Source organism: Coloeus monedula (assembly GCF_965178545.1).
Source record: "Coloeus monedula genome assembly, chromosome: 1".
Classification (NCBI taxonomy): domain Eukaryota; kingdom Metazoa; phylum Chordata; class Aves; order Passeriformes; family Corvidae; genus Coloeus; species Coloeus monedula.
The window spans coordinates 160,656,595-160,678,742 of NC_138781.1; the positions used below are offsets into that span (position 1 = coordinate 160,656,595).

At 71.8% G+C, this 22,148-nt stretch overlaps 1 protein-coding gene across 7 annotated transcripts in view; it reads left to right on the forward strand.

The window, feature by feature from the left end:
- Nucleotides 1-3,325: 3,325 nt before the first annotated feature.
- The window catches only part of PLEC (plectin), a 48,794-nt gene continuing 29,971 nt past the window's right edge, over nucleotides 3,326-22,148 (forward strand). For 3 of the 7 annotated variants that reach the window (XM_082286311.1, XM_082286314.1, XM_082286317.1), the window contains exons 1-2: nucleotides 13,051-13,201; nucleotides 22,038-22,099. In XM_082286311.1, coding sequence (XP_082142437.1) covers nucleotides 13,093-13,201; nucleotides 22,038-22,099 — 171 coding nt within the window. In that variant the 5' untranslated portion in view covers nucleotides 13,051-13,092. Of the gene's footprint in view, nucleotides 3,524-12,682; nucleotides 12,801-13,050; nucleotides 13,202-16,567; nucleotides 16,701-22,037; nucleotides 22,100-22,148 lie in introns of those variants that run through there. The other 4 variants (XM_082286313.1, XM_082286316.1, XM_082286315.1 and 1 more) reach the window with 3 other exon arrangements.

A 22,148-nucleotide genomic window follows, 5' to 3' on the forward strand; every position in this document is an offset into this window, starting at 1 on the left:
GTCAGGGTTAATCCATCCCGCGCCGGGTGCCCGGGGGTGCGTAGGGTGCGGAGGGTGGGGCGGTGAGATAAGGCGCCCCCCGCTGCCCGCCCCCCGCCCCGCCTCTGCCGCGAAGCCGGGGCCGGTGCCGGTGCTGGTGCGGGCGGAGCCCCCGGGGCCATTTTCCCCCGGAGCCCCCGCGGTACCGGTGCCGGTGCTCCCCCCCGGTGCCGCATTCCCTCCGGAGCCCTCCCGGTGCCGGTGCCGTTTCCCCCCCCGGTCATGCCCCCCCGTCGCGTCCCGGCGGACATCGTGGCGCTCGGTGAGTCCCCGCGCGTGGGACCCCCATCACCCGCTCCCCCGTGGAGCCGGGAGTGGCGGGGGGGCGGCTCGGGGGATGCTGCGGGGGTGCCGCAGGGCGGTGGGGGGGCTGCAGGAGCCGTGGGGGCTGGGGGCTGCGGCGTGGAGGGGTTGTGCGGGAGGGCTCTGCTGGGGGTGCGAGGGGTCTTTGGGTGCTGGGACCCGAGTCTGGGGGCGGGGGGGTCCCTATGGGTGCCCCTGCGGGTGGGGGGAGGCGGCGTGTCAGGCCTGGGGTGGGGAGGCTGCGCGGGGGACGTGGGCGATGGAGCCGGTGACTCAGGCTTGGCACCGCGCCCCCCACGCCCGCCCCCCACCTACTCCCCCCCCACACCTGCTCCCCTTACTTGCCCCCCACGCGCGCTCCCACCTCTTCCCCACGCCCACCCCCCGCCTGCCACCCCACTGCCGGGGGTGCCGGTGATGCTGGTGGGTCTGGGGGTGCCGGTGATGGCGGTGACACCGGGGTCCGAGGGTGCCGACGGGGCCGGGCGCTGTGATGTCGGTGATGCCGGTGGGTCCGAGTGCCGGGCCCGGTGGCTTTCCCGGGTTCGGAGCTTCTGCAAATGGCGCCTCGGCCGCGGCAAACGCCCGGTGCTGCCGGCTCCTGGGGGAACGAGCCCGAGCCGCTGTCAGGGCTGCGGAGGCGCCGGGGAGGAGGTGGGATCGCGGAGGTGTCGGGATGCTGGGGGCAGGATCGCGGAGGTGCCGGGATGGCGGAGGTGCCGGGATGGCGGGGGCGGGATCACGGAGGTGCCGGGATGATGGAGGCGGGATGGCGGAGGTGCCGGGATGGAGAGGGCAGGATCACGGAGGTACCGGGATCACAGAGTCATCCCCGCCGCTACCGGCACCCTCCGTCCCGCTCCCCTGGGAGCGCTCCTGGCACTGAGGGGCTGCAACCGGCACCGACCCCGCGGGGCGCCCGCCCCAGCCGAACCCCGGCAGCCGCTCGCAGACACGGAGCCGGCCTGGCCGCTGCCCCACTGCCGGTGTGGTGTTGTCCCCCATAGCTTCGGTCTGGTTGTTCTGCCCGTGCACGCCCCGGCTGCGGCGGCACTGGCCAGGGGTCTCACGGGCGAGTTCCCGGTGCCGGACCGGCCATCACCGAGGCTCCCTGCCCGTCCCTTCGCCGCGGTGGCCCCGTGGGGACCGTGTCCCTGGCAACATCACCCTGCACGGCTCGGCACAGACCCCACTTCCCGCGGCTGTCCCGAGGGGTTCTGGCACCTCCGGGCGCCCCGTGGTTCTGCTGAGTGCTGAACCGGGTCTGGGTATGCGGGCGCCTGCCGGTGCTGCCGTCCCGGTGCCCGGGACCGTCTCTCTGCCGCAGGAGCCGGGGTCAGCGGTGCCGGGGATTCCTGAAGCGAGAAGGAGGGCGGTGGCGATGCCGCGGGTCCCTGGTGCCCCGGTGCCGGAGGTCCCTGAAGCCCGAAGAAGGGCGGTGGCGATGCCGGGGGTCCTTGGTGCCCCGGCCGGGGGTCCGTAGCGTACGAAGGCGATGGTCCCGGTACCGGGGGTCCCTGACGCCGACCCTCTGTTACAGGAGCCGGGGTCTGCGGGCAGCCGGGGGCCGGCGGCGATGGCGGAGGAGAGCTCGAGTGGCAGCAGCGGCTCGCCTGGCGCCGGGGACACGCTGCCCTGGAACCTGGGCAAACACCAGCGCTCCCAACGAGCCAAGGCGGCCGCGGGCAACGGGACGGTGCTGGACCCCGCCGAGAGAGCGGTCATCCGCATCGCAGGTACGGCCCGGAGGACCGGAACGTGTCCGGGGAGTCAGCGGGATGTGGCAGGGGAGCCGGGACGTGTCTGGGGAGTCGGGCCGTGATCGGGGGCCGGGATGTGTCCGGGGATCTCGGACGTGACCCGCGGGGGGATGGAGGGATCGGAGGGGGAGGGACGGTGTCTGGAGGCCCGTGGGGCGATGCCGTGGGGGTCCCACGGGCCGGGGGATCGAGGGGTGGCAGCGCGCTGGGGGCTGTGCCGAAGCCGGGGCAGGGAAGCCGCCATGGGGGATGCCGTGCCGAGCCGTGCCGTGCCGTCCCCATACGGCTTCCAGTGTGTTCCCCCCACGGAGCACTCAGCCCCCCCGGCACAGAACCCTCCCCCCCCGGCTATTTCCGTTACACCTCCCTGTCCTTCCCCGCCTCCCTCCCTCCCTCCCCGCCCCCCCGTCGCTGTCCCCGCTCGAGTTTCGGGGCATTAGTGTCTATTTTTAGGGGATGACGATGCCCCGGCCCATGGGGCCGATTCCCCCACATTCCCCCCCCGCCCCCAGCTCGCCCACGGCTGGGACTGGGCTCCGTTGGGGGTTGTTGGGGGCCGCGGTGGGGCCCCCTCAGTGCTCCCCAGGTGGCACTGGGAGACGGAGCTTTAAAAATCCCTCGGTGCTCCTGGGGCTGCTGCGGAGTCCCAGGGGGAGTGACGTCCCTGTCCCCCCCAGCTGGAGGGCACGCGGGGGTCTCTGTGAGGGGCTGAGCGTTCACCAGAGGAGGGGGCGCCCGGTCTGCCCCTCGAGCGAGGGTGGGGAGGTCAGGGTGCGAGCCAGGGGGTCCCTGCCCGGGCTCTGGGGTGCCCCAGGCACCCCCCACCCCATCCCTCATCACCTGCATCCCCAGCCCCACACTGTCCCCTATCATCTGGGACCCCTGTCCCTTATCGCCCACCCCTCGCCCCCTTTGCGCTCCTTTGGGCACCCGTGGGTGCCCCACGGACGGGGCCAGCAGTATCGGGGTTCGGGCAGTGCCACATCCCCAGCACCGTGTGACCCCTTTGGGGGGCGTAGAGGATTTCACTCGCCCCATGCCCCATGGGGTGCCCTGCCCCGAGGGCTGCCCGGCCCCTGGGTGCCGTGTCCGTGGGCGCCGTGTCCGTGGCTGCCGCTTCCGCGAGTCGCGGCGCGCGTCGGGGCGGTGTCCGGCGGTTCCTTTAAAGGGCTGGGCGGGGGCACGCCCCGTCCCCTGTCCCGTCCCCTGTGCCGTCCCGTGCCCCTGCCCAGCCGCGGGGTGCGGGGCCGCCGAGCCGCTGGACACGCCGGACACGCCGGGCACCCCGGACCCCGGCCCCGGCGCCCGCCCTCGCCCCCCACCACCGCCCTCCGCCGCCATGGCCACCGCCGGCCCCCCTCCCGCGCCCGAGGAGCAGGACTTCATCCAGGCCTACGAGGACGTGCGGGAGCGCTACAAGGGTACGGGACCCCTGCCCCACCGCGGGCCGGCCGGGGGGCGCAGTGGGGCGCCGGCCGCGGGGGGGGGCAGCGGGGGAGCGCGGCCGCTCATTCCCATAATTGGGCACGACGGGCACCGCCGGCACGGCCCGGGGGGGGGACACGGCGGGGGGGACGGGGGACACAGCCCGGCACTGCGGACCCCACGGGGAGCGCCCCGGGCTGCTGCCCTCGCCGGGGGCTCGGTGACCGAGGACGGGTGGGGGGCTGTGCCCGCGCCCGCCGGAGCGCCCGGTGCGATCGGTGGCGGCGTGGTGGGGCGGGGGGCTCCCCCCGAATGTTCTGGGGACGGAGGTGCTGCCGGGTGGCCGGGGGCGGCGCGGGGGGGCGCGGGCGGTGAGGGTGCGGCGGCGGGGGGCAGCGGAGCTCCGGTGCTCGGCTGTGGCAGTGGTGGCATTGCTGGCTAGCATTGGTGGCATCGGTGGCATCTCGGAGTATGCGCTGGGCAGGGGTCTGACCCCGGTGCTCTCCACAGTGCCCCCGGTGCCTGCGCGTGGCCGAGGGCGCCCCGGTGTCGCGGCAGCGGCCGCGGCCATGCCCTTACATGGGAGCGGGTGCTGCCTGCGGGGGCAGCCCCCCCGGCCCCACGCCGGGGGTCCCAGCTGCCCCCACTGCGGGGTCCTTCGCATGATGGGATCTGGCAGCTCCCACAAGAGTGGGACCCCAGCGTTGGGGTGGTGGGCACGGCCTGCAGCCCCTGCTTGGTGCCGCCACCAGTTGTGCCACAGTCCCGATATCCCCTGGCTGAGGGACCCCGGTGCACTCGGTGCTGTCGGGAGTAGCTCGGCACGCCCAAGCCTGGCAGATCTCATCCCGGCCCGGGTGCCACTGGCAGGGATGGCACACGGTTCGGCAGCTGTTGTCCCTCAGCGATGCCAGGGCACCGTGGGACGGGTTGGTGTGGCTTGCTGGTGGTGCTGGGCAAGTGGCAGAGGCTCAGTGTCACCATGCTGTGCCACCTCCCCAGGTGGTGACACTTGTTCCTTGTCACCATGCTGTCCCACCTCACCGGGTGCTGCCAGGTGTTCATTGTTACCATGCTGTGCCACCTCGCCGGGTGCTGGCAGGTGTTCCTTGTCACCATGCTGTGCCACCTCGCCGGGTGCTGGCAGGTGTTCCTTGTTACCATGCTGCGCCACCTCACAGGGTGCTGGTGGATTTGGTTTTGAGGTCCTGACGTGGGAGTTTGGTGTCATTCTGCTCCCACCTCACCAGGTGCCAGCAGGCTCAGTGTCACCATGTGGTCCCACCTCACCGGGTGCCGGCAGGTTTAGTGCTGTAGGTCCTGGGGCAGGTGTTTGGTGTCACCGTGTCACCCCACCTTGTCGGGTGCTGGCAAGTTTGGTATCGCCATGCGATCCCACCTTGCTTGGTGCCGGCAGGTTTGGTGCTGTTGGACACAGGCCGGGTTCAGTGTCACCACGCAGTCACTTCTCACTGAGTGCCAGAGGCTTTGGTGTCACTGCGCAGTCCCTGGCTGGGTGCTGGTGGGTGTGGGACCCGGGGGGGTTCCTGTCACTCCTTGCCAGGTGCTGGCGGGTTCAGTGCCGTGGCCCATGGGGTGGGTGTGGATGCCCGGTGGCCGAGCGGCCAGAGGACGGTTTGTCTGGAGGAGTGGTGATGTCAGGGCTGAGCCAGCACAGCCGGGAAGCGTCACAAGCCAGGGCAGGCGGGAAGGGTGACACAGTGGCGGTGGGCACGGAGCCCATCGGAGCTGGTGATCCCTGCCAGCACGGCTGGCACGTGCCATCCCTGAGGCTCAGAGCCCAGGGGGACCCAGCAGCCACTCTACCAGGGACTCTGCCGTCCATGGGGCAGGGGCTGGCAGTGCTGGCGGTTGCCCTGGCATGGGGCTGGGTGCTGGGGGTACTGGGATCTCCAGGTGAGGTGGGCACCGGGCACCTCGTGCTTTCTCCATCAGAGCTGTTACTGTGGCACAGTGCCCGGCGGGCACTGAAACCAGGCTGGAGGACACAGTCTCCACTGCCACCGTCACCACTGCCACCATCACCACGGCCACCGTCACCACTGCCACCGTCACTGCGGCAGCTGGGCCCTGGGCTTGGCACGGTGTTCATCCACAGTCACCTGTGGGGGACAGCTGGGCCCCTGGGACACCCCAGCCCTTCACCGGGGTTGTGGAGTGGAGACCACACCAGGGTCCCTCCCACTGTCCCTGGAGATGGCCAGTGCTCACAGTGCCATGGCCAGTGTCCCTGGGAGTAGAAAGTGGCTGCATTATGGTGGCTATGTCATGGTCCCTCCAGGTATCCTTGGGGTTTGGGGGCTGGCTGGTGTCCGTGCTGGGGTCCCTCCTGGTGTCCGTGCTGGGGTCCCTCCTGGTGTCCCTGGGGATCTGGGAGTACTGATAGCCACAGTGACGATGGTGGCTGCAGTGCTGTGGCTATGCTGGAGTCCCTCCTGATGTCCCTGGGGCTTGGAAGCTGGCCAGCGTCCTGCGTGTGGTGGCCAGCAGCTATGGTGGCTGCAGTGTGGTAGCCTCCTGGTGTCTCTAGGGCTGGCCAGTGACCGCAGTGGCTACGGTGGGGTGGCTGTTCCGCAATCTCTCCTGGTGTGCCTGGGGCTCAGAGACTGGATGGTGGCTGCAGTGGTTGAGGTGTGGTGGCAGTGTCAGGGTCCTTCTCAGTGTCTCCAGGGTTCTGGGGGTGGCTGTGATGCAGTGGCTGGTGGCCACAGTGGCTGCGGTGGCTGCTGGCCACAATGGCTGCAGTGGCTGGTGGCTGTGCTGGGTCTCTCCTGGTGTCCCTGGGGCTCGGGGGTTGGCCAGTGGCTGTGTTGGAGGGGCTGAGTACCTCCCAGTATCCCCAGGGCTGGCCAGTGGCAACAGTGCGATGGCCATGCCACAGTCCCTCCTGGTGTCCCCAGGGCTGGCTGGTGGGCACGGTGTGGTGGCTGTGCTGGGTCCCTCCTGGTGTCCCCAGGGCTGGCTGGTGGCCACGGTGGCCGCAGTGCGGCGGCAGTTCCCGGCTGGGCTCGGGGCTGGTGTGGCCATGCAGAGCTGAGGCTGAGGCCTGGCACCACCAGCTGGCACCGTGCCAGGGGCTCCCGCCAGCCCCCAGATGGTGGTGCCAGTGGCAGCGGGGGGAGCTGGGGGGGTCCTCTGCCCCCTCAGGGACAGACACCCACCACCCAGCACTGCTGGCAGGGCAGAGCTGGGCTGAGGCCCCATGCCCCGGGGATGGGCCCCTCTGGCAGGGGAGCTGGGCTGAGCTTGGGGGGCTGTACTAGGTGGGGGGGGGGGGGGGGGGGCTGGGCGTGGGGGGCACTGTGTGTGCTGGGTGGGAGGTGGGGTCTGTGCTGGTGGAGGGGTCTGGACTGGTGGGGGGGGTCTGAGTGGTGGGACCACGCTGGTGGGGGGTCTGTACTGTGCTTGGGAGGGCACGGGGCTGTGCTGTTGAGGGGGTGCTGGGTTGTTTTTGATGGGGCGGGGTCTCTGCCGTACCGGGGGCCGGGGAGGAACTCTGTGCCGTGCCGGGGGGCTGCGAGGCCGGTCCTGGCCGGTGGCGGGGGGGGCGGTGTCGGTGCCGCAGGGGCGGGGGGCTGCGGCGGCGGGGCGGGGCCGCGGCCGGGGGGGCGGGACGGACCCGCCCCGGAGCTGCGGGACCGGCCGGCAGCGTGCGGGAGCGCGGGCAGCCATGGAGGGGGCGCGGGGCATCCACCACGAGATCGCCTCACTCAAAGGTACCCGGGGGAGGGGGCACCGGGAGGGGTCCCAGGGCCAGGCCCACGGGGATCGGCGGGAAGTCCGCGTCCCGGGGAGGATTCCGCGTCCCGCGGGGGGGGGGGGGGCGCGTCCCGGGGAGCTCCAGCCGCGCCGCATCCCTCCTGTGCCAGTGTCGCAGCGCAGGCAGGAGAGCGGGGGTCACCAGGAACGCCCCGGCATCACCGTGGGTGCCCCGGCATCACCGGCGTCACCCAGAGTTTCCTGGTGTCACCAGGCCCGTGCCAGGCACCGCCGTGCCGGTGCCGTGTTACCGAGCCGTGCTGCAGAGCCGGCGCGCTGGGGCGTGAGTAACGGGCGCCGGCGGATGCCGGTCACGGGGCTGCTGGCGGCTACCGGCCCCTGTGCCACCGCAGCGGGCAGAGAGCCACCGCGGGGCCCGGCACCGCAGCGAGCCACCGGGCCGGGGTAGGGCTGGAAAGGAGCCCGGCGAGGGTCGGCATGTACCCGGCGAGAGATGGGATGGACCCCGGGAGAGTCGTGGTGGACCCCGGGAGCGTCAGGGTGAAGTCAGCGAGGGTCGGGGTGGGATGGACCCCGGCAAGGTTCGGCATGAACCCCGGCAGGGCCAGGGCGCCCGGCAGCTGTGGCGATGCCGCAGGCCCCAGCGAGGGGCTCCGGGTCGTGTCCCCTCCCGCAGAGCCCGGGCTGCGGCGGGGCTGATTTACGGTGAGAACCATCCCGGCGCCGGGACCCCTGCTGTCGCCGGGACCCCTGCCGGCGCCGGGACTCCCGCTGGCACTGGCCTCATTATGAGCCGGCCTCTGGCCGCGGTGCCCTCCGCAAACAGCCGCGGCTTTGTTCCGCTGGGCACGGGGAGTCCCGCGGCCCCGCCAGACCCCGGCACTGGCACCGGCACCGGTGCTGGCACCGGCACCGGGAGGGCAGCGCCGGGCCCGTGGCCAGAAGCCGCTGCCACAACCGCTGCCCGCCCCAGATTTGGGGGGGTTGCCCCTCGCCCGGCTGCCCGAGGGTTCCATGGGGTGGGGGGCTCAGGGGGTGCGCAGGACCTGGGTTGGGGAGTACCCCGGCCCCGGTGCTCCCGGCCCGGCCCGGGATGCGATGAGGTGAGCGGAGCTGCGGAGCCGATGCGGGAAGGCTCTTTCCCGGTGGGTGCGGGGGTGCCGGCGCCCTGCCCAGCACGGGGCAGCGGCGGGACGCTGGCGATGGCCCCGCTGTCACATCGCGTTGGATCACGGCGGGCGGCGGGCGCTGACGCGGCACTTCCCGGAGGGAGCCGCCGGCGCGGCCGTGACCCCGCTGCGGGCTGGGGGTGCGGGGCCGCGGCTGGGGGGGACACGGTCCTGCTGCTCCCCATCGCTACCCCGGTCGCTGCCCCCATCACTTCCCTATAGATGCCCCCATTGCTTCCTCCATCACAGACACCATCGCTCCCCCCATTGCTGCTCCCCATCATTTCTCATCTCTACCCCCCCATCTTTGCCCCCATCCCTGCCCCCCATCACTCCCTGATTCACTGCCCCTCCCTCTGCCCCCAAACCGCTGCCCCCCTCGCTCCTGCCGTCTATCCCACCCCACTGGGGTTCTGGGGTGCTGTGGGGCACTGTGGCTGGAACGTGCCGAGGTGGGGCTTAGGCAGGCAACTTATGCTCTCCCAAGGGATCCCCTCTGGGGGGCCTGGCACCCCAGTGCTCATGGGCCCCTGCGCCAGCTGTGCTGGGGCCCAGCAGTGGGGACTCTCGCCATGGGAGCCCAACTCCACCACACCCCTCTGCCCTCCGGGATGGCGGGATGGGGAAGTTGTGCGAGTCCTGGTGGGGGCCCCTGGTGACACCAGTGCGTTTACATCAGCCCCCGCGGGTTTGGGATCCCCGCGGCCTGGCAGCAGCCTCCCATGCTTGGGTCATTGCTCCACACCAGTAAACCCCAGTGAACCCCAATGTCACTCCCAGTAGTGCCATCGGCAGGGACGGGGGTGCCGAGGATGGTGCCCCTCCATTCCCCCAATGCTGGCGGGGGGGCTCCTGCTGCAGCCTTGCAGCATCCCTGTGCCCCGAGCTCACTGCGCTTGGCCGGAGGGGCTGAAGGAGCCCTGGGGGGGTTCCTCCCCTTTTGGGGTCTGGGGGCCTGGGATCCCCCCGGCATGAGGCAGCCCCCGGCGTGGGGGACACCCTGGCAGCCCAGTTCGCCCCACACAGTCCCTCCTGCTCTATGAAGTGGGTGCCACCCACACCCCCTCACGGAGAACCTGGGTATGCCCTTGGAGACGGGGGTCGGTGCTGGGGGTCCCGCTGCTGCGCCGGGGGCCGTGCTGGGGTCCCCGCGGTGCCAGTGGGGGTTGTTGGGCGGTTCTCGATGCCGGGGGGCTCAGGGGCTCGGGCAGCTGCCTCGTCCCCACCTGCCACCCGGAGGGTGTGGTGTGGCACAGCTGTGCCACCACCGCGGTTGTGTCACTGCCGGGGAGTGGGGGGGACGTGGGGTCCCCCTGGGGCTGCCGGGATAAACAGGGGCAGGAGCAGAGCAAATACTGACGTGGCAGGATGTGGCTGCCGAGCCCCGCCTGTGCCCCTGCCCGCACCCGTGCCCATACACCTGCTCGTCCCCTGCCCGACCCCTGCCTGTGCCTCTGCCGGCAGCCGGGCAGTGCGGGATGCTCGGGCGAGCGTGGAGGTGCCGTGCCCGGCTCAGGGCCCCCCCGGTCTCAGGGATCCCCGGGCTCACGGTCCTCTCCCGAGCTCAGGGACACCCGCGGCTCAGGGTCCCTCCCCAAGCTCAGGGTGCCCCTCTCAAGCTCAGAAACCCCCGCAGCTCAGTGTCCCCCTCCCCCTGGGCTCAAGGACCCCCGCGGCTCAGGGACACCCCCCGGCTCAGGGTCCCCCCGGGCACTCCATGGGGCCGGTCCCGGGGCGGGGGCGGGGCGAGACCCGCGGGGGTTCCCACGCAGGAACCGGCCGGGTGGGTCGGGGCGGGAGGGGGAAGGGGGAGGCGGGTCCGGCTGTGCCCCCCCCCGGGCGGGAGTCGGGGCCGGGGAGGGGCCGCTGGTGAGTCAGGGCTGGGCCTGGGGCCCTCCCTGACCCCCCCGACCGGGGGTGGAGCTGCAGCCGCTCCCGCCGTGCCGGCAGCCAGCGCCGCGCCGTGTCGGATCGCGCCGGGACGTGCCGGGCCATACGGGGCTGTACTGGACTGTACTGGGCTGTGCCAGGCCATACCGAGCCGAACTGGACCATACTGGGCTGGGCTGGACCACACCGAGCCGTGTTGGGCCGTACTGGGCTGTACTGGACCATATTGAGCAGGGCTGTGCTGGGCCATACTGGGCTGTGCTGGTCCATACTGGGCTGTGCTGGACCACCCTGGGTTGTACCATACGGAGCTGTACCGGACTCTGCTGAGCTGTGCTGGGTGAGACGTGACCGAGCCCTGTGGCCTGTGCCGTGGCCTGTGCCGTGCTGCCCGCACCATGGTGGCGGGGATGCTGATGCCGCTGGAGCGGCTGCGCTCCATCCTGGAGCTGCTGTTTCGCGAGGGTGTTCTGGTCGGGGAGCGGGACGGGTGCCCCCGGCGCACCCACCCGCAGCTGCCCGGCGTGGCCAACGTGGAGGTCCGGCGTGCCATGGCCTCGCTGCGCTCCCGCGGCCTCGTGCGCCAAACGGCCGCCTGGCGACACCTCTACTGGTACCTGACGGACGCCGGCATCGCCCACCTGCGCCAGTACCTGCGCCTGCCGCCGGACGTCGTCCCGCGCTCCCTGCAGCGCGTCCCCCGCCCCGCCGCCCCCCGCCCCGAGGCCCGCCGCGCCACCGCCACCGCCGGCACCCAGCGGGCGCGTCCTGCTGGCGGTGACCGCCTCTACCGCAGGAAGGACGAGAGCGAGGGGCACGTGGAACCCGTTGCCGTCACCGCAGGGCAGGGGGTGTCCCAGCCGCCCCCCCAGCCCAGCCCGCCCACAGGTACCAATCAGCGCCCCGGGGTGCTCCTGATGCTCTCGTGAGTGGGGGTGCTCGAGCCCCCCTGCTCCTAGGGGAGGTCTGGGACAAATTCTTGAGCCCCCCTTACCCCCCTCTCTTCCTGGCCAAGGATGGGGTGGGGGGTACCTGCAGGCCCCTGAGCTGTCAGAGGAGGGAGGAGGGCTCTGGGGGGGCTCCTCGCCGTGCCCCCCCGACCCCATGGGGACCCTGTGGGCTGGAGTGGTTCCTGGTGGATCGGGGGGGCCGGGGTGTACTCAGGTGGCTTCCCGGGGTCCCCAAGAGGCCGGTGGGGTGACGGGGCCTGGGGCGCTGCAGGGGTGTCATTGCTCCACCATGATGGGGAGGGGGCTGTGCCATGGGGAAGCTGGGGCTGTGCTGAGGGGTGCCGTGCTGCGGGGGAGGATGTGCTGCGGGGTGCCCGTGCTGTGGGGAGCAGCGCTTTAGGGGGGCCATGGCGGGGGGGAACATTCCGTGGGCACTTTGCGCTCCGAGATCCCCACTGGGCCCAGGGTGGGTCGGACAGACGGCGGCAGCTGGGGCGGGCAGTGCTGGTGGGGAGGGGGCTGCGGCTGCGGGGGGGGGGTCCCCAACCCCGCCTCCCTGGCGATACGCGATCCCGACACACGATCGGCGGCAGCTGGACCCGGCGGGGGTGCGGGGCGTCCGGTGTCCCACCCCCCCGGGCGGGGCAGCTGTGGTGTCGCTCCGAGGCGGCGGTGAGGGCCCCCCCCCCGATCCCCCCGGGCTGTGAGTCAGCCCGTGGCCGTGGGCAGCCGCCTCCGGTCCAAGTTTCCAGCCTGGAGGCGCCGAGCTCGGTCCCTGCCAGCGCCGTGAGTCACCGGCCGGCGGGGGGGCCGGGCCCGCGGCGCTGCTGCCCCGTGGGTACTGGTCCTGCGCGGGCAGCACCCACGTCCCGTGGGAACGGGGGGCGTTCCGCCGAGCTCTGGCCCGGGAGTCGCATCTCGCGCTGGGTTCCGGGGCTTCGGTCGCTGCCCGACCCTCGCGTGGGGCGCGATCACGGAGCCCCGGCCGTCCCGTCCAGTCCCGCCGTGCCAGCGGATCCGGCTCCAGGCTTTCCCTCCGCCCCGGGAGCCGCTGCCGGAAAACCCGGCCTGGAGTTCCGGCTTGCGGGGACGGGGTCGCGCCGGCGGCGGGGAGTTGCAGGGTCCCCGCGGGGCGGAGGGGATCCCGGTAGCCCCCAGCGGCCCCATTTCCCCCCCAGCCCGGCGGGCCGGCCTCTTTCGGCGGCGGGGCCGTGCCGAGACCCTTAGTCCCGATGTCACGGCGACCCCCGAGGTGTCGGCCTGGTGACCCGCCCCGGTGCCGGGGGGTCCGGGGGTCCTGGGGCGCCGCCGCGGTCACTCCGTCCCGCCCCTACCCGTGTCATGTTCTAACTCGGGCTCGGTGACGGGCCCCGGTTATTTATATCGGCGCCCGCTCCCTGCCCGCCCCCCCCGCCCCCGCCGCCACCGGCGGAGCCGCGCTGCGCCCTCGCTCCGCGCTCCGCACCTGTCCGCACCCTGCCCGCACCTGCCCGCACCCTGCCTGCCCATGAAGGTCGTACCGGGTGGGTGAGACCGGTGGGGCTGCGGAAAGGACGGGGACGGGGGGGCTGGCGCCGCCGGGGCGCGTTGTCCCGGGATATAAAAAGCCGGGATGAAGGGGACACTCCGGGGCGGGGGGAGAACACGGGAGGGGGGGGTCACAGGGGGGCCCTGCCGGTGCGGCGGGCAGGAGGCGTCTCCGCGCCGCGGTTCGGGAGGGGTTAAGGCGGAGCGGGCGCTGCCCCGTGGGGGCGGGCGCTGGTCCGTCCCTGACCCGCCGAGCCCGGCCGGTGCCGAGCCCGTCCCGTGTCCCGCATGGAGGACACCGGGTCCCTGTTCCCATCGCTGGTTGCAGCGGGACACGCAGCATCCCTCGCCCTGGTCTGGTACTGGCGGCGGCAGCGGGACGAGCCGGGGGGCACCGGTGAGTTCGGCTCCGCTCAGCCCCCCCGCGCTTCGCTCGGCTCGGCCCCTCGCCCCGCCCACCGGCCCCGGGGAAGGGGGAGCCACACGACACCTGCAGCCCCGCTGGGTCCCGTGTGGGTGGGGGTCCTGGGGGGATTTAGGGGGGACCCACCCACCGTGGGGTGGGGGACAAGGGGAGAGGCCTGCTGGCCTGAGTTCTGGGGGGCTTCACCTGTCATGGGGGAGCATCCTGGTGGGAGCGGTACCCAAGCGGTGGGAGCGGTACCCAAGGGTGACTCAGCACTGATAGAATGTGGCCCCCCCAGTGCCCCCTCCCGTGCCCCCCCGCTCCACTCTGACGCTTTTATGAGTGGAGGTCCCGACAGGAGCTTCCTGGCACTGGGCTGGCTGCCCAAACCCTTCCCCAGCATCCTCATCCCGAGGCATGAATCTGCCAAATATTTTGGGGTCGGGTATCTGGTGACGGGGCGGAAAGGGCCGGGAGGATGCCGGTGTCTGGGGGTCCCACGAGACCCCCACACGCCCCTCCGGCGCGGCCGCAGCCACCCGCATCCCAGCTACCGGGACTCTGCCGGCGGCCCCGGTCCTCCCTCCCCCCCCCGGCGCTTTCCAGGGCGTTGGCTGCGGCTTCCGTCGATCTGTGTGCGGCACTGGGCACCGTCACGCAGGGATGGCTCCGCTCCCGCGGCCGCCGCGCTTGGAATCCACCACCAGTCCCGCGGCCGGTGGGAGCCACGGTGGCCGCTGCCGTTGCCGGTGTCAGATAAGGCGGGCAGGGCACCTTGGCCGGGCCGGAGCCCCCCGCTGCTCGCAGCCGGGGGGGCCGCTGTCCCTGGCGCCTGTCCAGTCCGAAGGACACCCCCAAGGTCGCACCTGCCGGGGCCCATCATCCCGCTGCGCTGTGCCACGCCGCGACCCCCCCGAGCTGGGAGCTCCCGGGGGGCTCCGGCAGCACCGGCTGCTCTCGGTGGTGCTGAGGGCTGCGCTTCTGCAGTCCCTTCGGGGCTGTGCCACCGGTGGTCCCCGTGCTCGGTGGCGCCACGCCGGGGCAGTGGGCTTGGTTTTGAGCGCTGTTCCTGGAACCCTCGTGGCGGGGGAAGGGGGCTGCCCGGTGCCCACGAAGGGGCTGCCCGGTGTCCGCGGGGGGCTGCCCGATGCCCACGAAGGGGCTGCCCGATGCCCTTGGGGGCTGCCCGGTGCACATGAGGGGCTGTACCAGCTGCTCTTGGTGTCACTTGTGGCACAGTGTCAAGGCAGGTGTTTTCGGGGGACACCACAGCCCAGCCGGGACTCCCGTCCTTGTCTGCATCCCCATGCCGGGCTGGGGGGCAGAGGGCTGGGGAAGCTCGGGGGGGGTGAGGCAGAGCTTGGCAGCCTGGGGGTGGCGCCGGCTGGTTTTGGCACCAGGATGCCGCTGTTTGTTTGGCCCCGCTCCGGTTTCCAAGGCTGCCAGAGACGTGGCGGCAGTGGGCGGGTGGGGGCCCCAGAGGTTTGGGAACCCCCCCCGTGTCCCCCTTTCCGCTCCACTCAGCTTTTCCACCGTGCTGGTGGCTCTGGCTGTGCCAGGCCGGGAGGGTTGTTGGATGCTGCTTCTGGCCGCAGCTATGACTCACCAGTCTCGAGGGGCTGTGGCTGGCAACCACCGGCATCCCTGGCGCAGCCCCCCCCCGACACGGCCCCCGCCCCGCGGCACTGCCTCTGGCAGCCCTGGGGAAACTCTTCCCGCCACTGTCCCACGTCCTGCGCGGTGGAGCCGTGGGAAGCGTCCCAGAGCCCTGGGAAGCGCGTTGGAGCCGTGGGAAGTGTGTCGGAGCCGTGGCAGCGTGCGGGAAGCGTGGCGGGCGTGGCAGGCGCATCCTACGGGACACGTGTCCCGTTCCAGGCGGTGTTCCCCACTCGCCAGCTGCTATCGCCCCGGCTTGGCCCCCCCGCCCCCCCGGCTCCTTATCTCCGCAGCACAGATGGGACGCTGCCGCTGCCGTGGGGCTGAGCCGTGGGTCGGCACCGTGCCATACCGTGCCGTGCCAGTCCCAGCCCCCACTCCTGGGCCTTGCTGCTGACCTGGTTCATCCTGGCTGGCTTGTGCCATGTTGGGTTTTAACACTAGATTCCCTGAGACCCCCCTGAGACTCCCCCGGAGACCCCCGTGCTCCGCGCAGCAGAGATGTGCCTTGCTCCAGCAGACCCCTCAACACCCAGGGTGCTGACACGGGCTGCAGCCGACCTCAAACCGCTCCAGTGCCTCCCTGACCTGATCCTGTGCCGTGCCGTGCCATGCCTGTGCCAGGCCATGCCCATGCCGTGCCCATGCCCGATGGTTCGAGCCTCTCCAGCTTTGTCCCAGCTGCTCGCTGCGCCCTGCCCACAGCCGTGCGGGATTGGGGGGTCCCAGCAGAGTGGCCGGGGTTGGGCTCCACGCTGCCTAGGAGCAGGAGGAGCCGGGCTGGCGGAGGCCGTGGGCTGTGTGAGTCACTGACCGCTCTCTGGCCGCGCTCCGGGCGCGGATTCCGCTGCACTCCCACCAGACGCGGCCGGACGTGGAGCGGGGCGGGGGGCGCCGGGCCAGGACGCGCGATGGGCTTCTCGCTCTGCTGTTGTTGCTGCTGCGGGCCAGGAGAAGGTGACCGACCTGCGCGCGGGGGGTTGGGGGCATCGGGATGCCGTGGCATCCCCCAGGACCCCCGTTCCCGCCCCCGGCCCCTTCCCAGCACAAACAGGTCCGGCCCTGCGTGTGCTGGCGGGCTCGTCCGGCCGCGGGGCGGGGGCAGTGGGACGCGGCGTTGAGCACAGGGGGTTCCCGGCAGCTTGGGGACCGGTACGGTGGGGACCCACCGGAAAACACGCTGAGGGCTCCCCTTGGCACGTGGACCCCTGTGGAGCCTGTGGGGAGAAGAAGCCGGAAGGAATGAGTGCTGGAGTAAGCGGTTCGCGGTGCCCCCACTCCTGGGAGCTCTGTGTGTGTGGAGGGGCCAGGACGCGGGTGCTGGAGATGTCGGGGTGCCCCGTGGCTGCAGTACTGGGTGGTCCTGGGGGCACCGGGTGGAGGGGTGAGGATGGGGGGGAAAGGGGAGTTCTGGGTGTGTGGGGTGCAGAGACCCAGCACCGGGGTCCTGAGTGCAAGAGGGGGAGTCCCGTCTGGAGATCCCCCCAGGCTGTGGGGTGGAGTTTCCCCTCGGGTCCCCCTGGGTTGCAGGGATCGCTCCGGTTTCCCCGGGTGCTGCGGGCGGTGGCGCAGCCGGGGCCGCCGGGGGGAGGGCGGGGCGGAGCGGGGCGGGTCCCGCCCGTTTTCTCCCCCCCCCGCCCGTCCCGTCCGCCCGGTGCCGCTGGTCGGTCCCGGCCGTGGGTCCGTCGGTCGGTCGGTGGATGGTGGGTCCCGTCCAGTCCCGTCCGGTGGAGCGGCGCGGCCATGTCGGGCCCCGGTCCCGGTGGGGACTGGCTGAGCGGCAGCTCCGGGCCCGAGAGACGACGGTACCTGAGCGCCCGGCTCTGCTGCACCGGTGACCGAGGGGAGAGGGGCCGGGGGGGCCGCGGAGGAGGGAGTGGAGGGGTCCTGAGACGGGAGGGGGGCGCGGGGGGGCTCGCGGCGGGACGGGGGCCCCGGGAGCGGCGGGAGGGCGGGGGGAGACGGGGAAGGGCGGGGTATGCGCGGAACCCCCCCTTGAGCAACGCCCCCTCTGTGACCCCGCCCTCAGGGCCAGGGTTAGCTGCGCTGAGTTTGGGGCGGGCTCAGCCGGGAGGGTGTGAAAGTGTCAATGTGTGTGCGTATTTGTGTGTGTGTGCGCGCTGGTACGCGTCTGCTCAGGTGTGCACCAGCGAACGCTCGTGTGCGTGCGCCCGTGTGTGTGTCCGTGCACTCGAGTGGGTAGAGGTGTGCATGCGAGCGTGTGTGAGTGTGAACGATGCTGCACGTGTGTCTGTCCGGGGGCTGTGTGTGTGTAAGTGAGCTGCTGCACACTCATGCTTGTGTGTGTGTGTGTGCAGGTGTGCACGCACCTGTATGTGCCAGTGCACACGTGTGTGTGAGCATGTGCCCACCTCTGCGGGCCAGTGTGTCAGTGTGCACGTGTGTGTGTGTGTGCGCACCCGTGTGTCCTGCTGCACTGATGTGTTCTGTGCGTGTGTGTGGTGTGTTTGCGTGCCCCGGCACACTCACGTGTGTGTGTGTGCACCCCGTGTGCGTATGCCTGTGTCTGTGTGTGCACGCCGTGTGTCTGTCTCAGCTCAGCTCCCCGTGCCCACCCACCCTGGGGTGCTCCCTCACCGCGAGGAATCTCCGGTGCTGACCCTCTCCCCGGTGCTGACCCTCTCCCCGGTGCTGTCCCTTCGCCCCCAGGTCCTGACTCTCCCCCCGGTGCCAACACCCCGCTCGCTGCCGGCGGCCTCCCGGCCCTCCCTGGCGGGGGGCTCGAGGTCTCCCCTAGCCCTGGTGCGGCCGGGCCGGTGCCGGGAGCCCTCGCAGTGCTTTGCTGCCCCGTTGTCCTGGCCTGGTGCGTGGCGGTGTCACCTGGGTGTCACCGCAGCGCTGGGTACAGCCCCGGTGCCGGCAGCGCCCGTTCCGTGCCCGCGGCCGCGGATGCCGCAGGGTGCGGGCGCCCGGCGCAGTGTCGAGGTGGGGGCGGCTCGGCGGGTCCCGGGGGCTCCCTCGGAGCCCGGAGGGCGAGAGACGCCGTGGGAGGGAGCCAGGCCGGCCCGGTAGCGTCGGCACCCGCGGGCGAGGCTGAGGCGCTCCTGCCCGGCCGGCCCGGCTGGCCCGGGAGCCGCCGGAGCCGGGAGCTGCCAGGGCCGGGAGCCGGGCGCCGCCTGCCCCGGGAGCCGCCGGGGACGGTGCCAGGAGCCGCCCCGTCAGGTCTTCAAAGCGCCCGCTCTGACGCCGCCGCGTCCTCCCGGTCGGTACCTGCCGGAGCCGGGGTGCCGCAGCCGGGGGGTGCCGGTGCTGGCGGTGCTGGAGCGGCGGTGCCGTCCCGCCCCTCACCCTGGAGCGATCCCAGGCTCTCGGTCGCGGCTCAGAACCCGCCGGCCCTGGCCCCGGCCCCGGCTCGGCACGTCGGGGGCGGTTCGGCCGGTGAGAGCGCGGTGCCAGGGCAGAGAGGTGCCACCCTTGTCACCGCCGTGGCAGTGTCACCGCCGTGTCCCTCTCCCGCCCGGTGGCACCTTCGGCCGTGTCGCGGTAGCCGCGGCTCCGGGGTGTCCCTGCCTCCCCCGGCGTGCGTCAGCAGGGCTCCCACCGCGCTCCGGGCGCCAGATGTGCCTGTGCCAGATGCGCTCTCGGCGGAAAAATGTGCGTGCCGGGGCTGGGGCCGGGCCGGTGCCGCCCGCATTCCGCGGCGGCCGCGCTGGCTCTGCCCCAGCGGGCATCGGGCCGGCCGCGGCTGCCGCTCCCTGACGGGCCCCTGTACCCACAGAGTGTCACAGGTGGGTGTCAGGGGTGGGTGTCACGAGTGGGCGGGGGCCGGCGGGGCTCCCCGTGGCGCCGCGGGCGCGCGGTTGGACCGTGAGTCACCATGAGACGCGGCCACGGCCCCGTGTCCTTGGACTCCACACTGGGGACGGGCAATGCCCGCCGCTGCAGGAAGGGGCTGTTGGGGCGCAGACTTGGGCGTTAGGGTGCAGACATGGGTGTTGGGGTGCAGACGTGGGTATTGGGGTGTTGGCTGTGCCAGGCTGGCAGCGCTCAGGGCACCCGCAGCTGCACTTTCCCCAGCAGCTGCCACCCCTGCCGTGGATGGCGTGGGTGGCGTTGGTGACATGGGTGCTGCGATGGGCAGGACTGACAGGTCCCTGTCACCCCAACTGGCTGTGGATTCTCAGCCTGGGCCAGCCACCCCAAGGAGGGATGCAGCACCCAGTGGGGCACAACCCCTGCATCTGCCCTGTGGTCCCCACAACCGACATTGTCACCCGTTGGGGGAGTGTGGTGGGAGAAGAATCCCTGGGGAGGGGGGATTCCTACAGTGCTGCCAATTCCCCCACCCGATGCGAGAGCCCGTGGGGCCTGTGGGGCACAGGGCAGGGTGTGGGTGCTGTCCTGGGGGGCTTGTCAGGAGTGGAGCCACTGGAGGGGCTGGTGTGTGCAGGGGGAGCCCGGGGGAGTCTGTGGGGCTCAGTCCCACATCCTGGGGATCCTGCAGCCCAGGGGATTGTGACTCTGAACCCCTCAAGACAGGCCCCAGGGATCAGCCCCTCAAATGTGGGACCTGGGACCGGGGCTGGTGAACCTGGGGGGCTTGAACCCCAGGTGGGGGGAGAAGGGATCCTACTGTGTCCGGCCGTGTGCTGGGGTTTCTGGGGTGTGGGACCAGGTGGTGCCAAAACCCCCACAGGGACTGAAGGCCCCAGTTGGGGGCTGGGATGCTAGGGAGCCCCTGACCATGGGGCCAGAGGGGTTCTGGGGACCCTCTGTGGTGGGTTAGGAGGGTCTTGAGATGGAAACCTGGGTGACCTGGGTCTCTGAAGCTTTGAAACCTGGTGGTCCTGAGGTGTGGTGACTGGGGGTCCAACAGCCCCAGGCTGTGGGTCCCACCCTCCTGGACTTGTGGACCTGGGGGTCCCAAGGCCCCGAGGTGTAGGGCAGGGGGTTTGGCTGCCCTGGGTGAGGGGGTGAGCGGTTTCTGAGCATCCCGGTCTTCAGGAACGAGGGTCCCGCTCCCTGCGCTTGCAGATCCGGGGGTCTCACGGCCCCATGTGTGGGGCTGGGGGTGCTGGCTCTCCATGGGGTGCCCCATAGCTGGTCTGTGGGTCCATGTCCCATCCCGGCTGCAAGCGCAGGAAAGGAAGGGTTAAAGCTCGGGAGTTTCCTGTGGGCAGGGTCGGGGCGTGGGGCGGGGGAGAGAGCCCCGTCTCCTCCCCGGGCCGCCCCACTCGCGGCGGGACCGGCGGCGGAGCGGGAAGGGAGAGCGGCTGTGTTGGGGCTCAGCATGTCCCGGCCGCGGCGCAGCTCGGAGGAGGCTCCGGCGGTGACCGCCCGAACGGGCTCTGAGGACAACCTGTACCTGGCCGTGCTGCGGGCGGCCGAGGGCCGCAAAGGTACCGCGCCATTGCATCCCCCAGCCGGGGCGGTGTCCCCAGAGCAGGCTGCGGGGCAGACCCGCGTACCAGGGCGGCGTCCCTGGGGGACACCCCCGTGCTCATGGGTCCGCGTCCCCGGGGCCGTGGGCCCCCAGGCAGGCCGTGGGGTAACCCTCCACACCAGAGCGGTGTCCCTGGGACAGAGCGCCGTGCCGGGGCGGTGTCTCCAGATGGTTCTACCCAGGGCAGGCTGTGGGTCTGACCCGCCACGCCGGGGCGATGTCTCCGGCCAGGCTGTGGGGCAGACCCCCATGCTGGGGCGGTGTCTGCGGGACGGGTTTTGGGGCAGACTGGGGCAGACCCCACGCCGCCGCCCACCTCCATCCCCGGTGCCCGCGGTCGCTTCCTGCCACGCCCTGCCTGGCCGCCCGACCTGGCCGCGGCTCTCATTCTGCCGCCGCCGCGGGGTGGGCGCCGCTCTGGGGACCCCTTGAGTGTCAATGTTGTGGGCGCGGATGCCGGGGTATGGTGTCGGTGCCCCCCGCTCGGCGCGCACTGTGCCCCACGTTTCCTTCCTTCCTTCCTTCCTTCTTCTCGCACCGTGGCCACTCCCGGCCCGGCACGCCCTGGCTGTGCCGCTGAGCGCCCGTGGGCCCGCGGGGCGATTCGGGCCGTGCAGCATCCCCGGGTGCTCTCTCGGGCGGGGGATGTTGGTTGTGCGGCGCTGGGTGCTGCGTGGGCAGATCCCGGCACGCTCCGGCAGGGCAAGACCCAGCATGCGGCGCCCGGCTCGCCACGGCGAGGGCAGGGGGGCGTTGAGGCTGACGCGGCACCAGTGGCATCGCCCCATGTGCGTGGGGTGTCACTCCTGTCTCCGACCCCTCTTGGGCATCAGGCTGGGTCTGGCACTGGCGGTGACACTGAGGCCCCCAGGGAGCGGGGACAGGAGAGCGGGTGCTGGCAGCGGAGCGCAGGGCACTGGGGGGGTTAGCAGGGCGCAGGGCAGTGGGTGCTGGTAGCGGGTGCTGGGGAGCTGGGTCCGGCGTGATCCCAGGTTCCCATCCCAATGTGTCACCATTCCCATCCCATCCCATCCCATCCCATCCCCTAATGACAGGGCAGTGGGCAGGGAGTGCCGTGACTCACTGTGGCCCTGTTGGCCCTGTGCCCACAAAGAAGGGTGTCCTGGGGGTGTGGGGTGTCCCGGGGTGTCCCACGGCTCTGGCAGTGCAGACGGTGCGTGGGCTCGTCTCGATCCCATACATGTCCCACCAGGGCCCTGCCTGTGGGGCCAGGGCTGTGCCGGGGTTGTGCCAGGACAAACACCCCGTGGCCTTGTCTCTGTACCATACCGGTCCCACTCAGTCAGTGCCCACTGAGGCCAGGGCAGTGCTGGGGCTCCTTGCCGCAGTGCCAGGGGGCTCAGGGTTGGGTGGGCACCTCCTGCTCTGAGCAGTCACAGAGACACAGAATATTCTGAGGTGAAAGGAGTTCCACAAGGATCACCAAGTCCAACTCTTAATTTATCCATACTGGGGTTGAACCTGCAGCCAGTTCTGGCCAGCTGATCTAACCTCAGTGCTCAGCGCTGAAGTGCTGCTGGGTGCTGGCGGGTGCTGGTGGGTGCTGGCATCGTGCTGGCACGCTGGGGCCAATCCCCGTTAGCTGTTTCCTTTCCCCACACCCCGTGACTCACTGTGGTTCCCCAGAGCTGTTGGCTCATCGTTTCCTGCGCCAGCCATGCCCTGCGGTGCCACCGGCGGGGTCTGTTTTTTGCCATGCCGTGACCCTGGTGCCACTGGCTCACCTGTCCTTCTCGTCTCTTGCAGATGAGCGAGATCGTGTCCAGAAGAAAACCTTCACCAAATGGGTCAACAAGCACCTTATCAAGGTATGGGCACCGCCAGTCCAGTGGGCACCACTGCCTCAGCAGTCCCCGG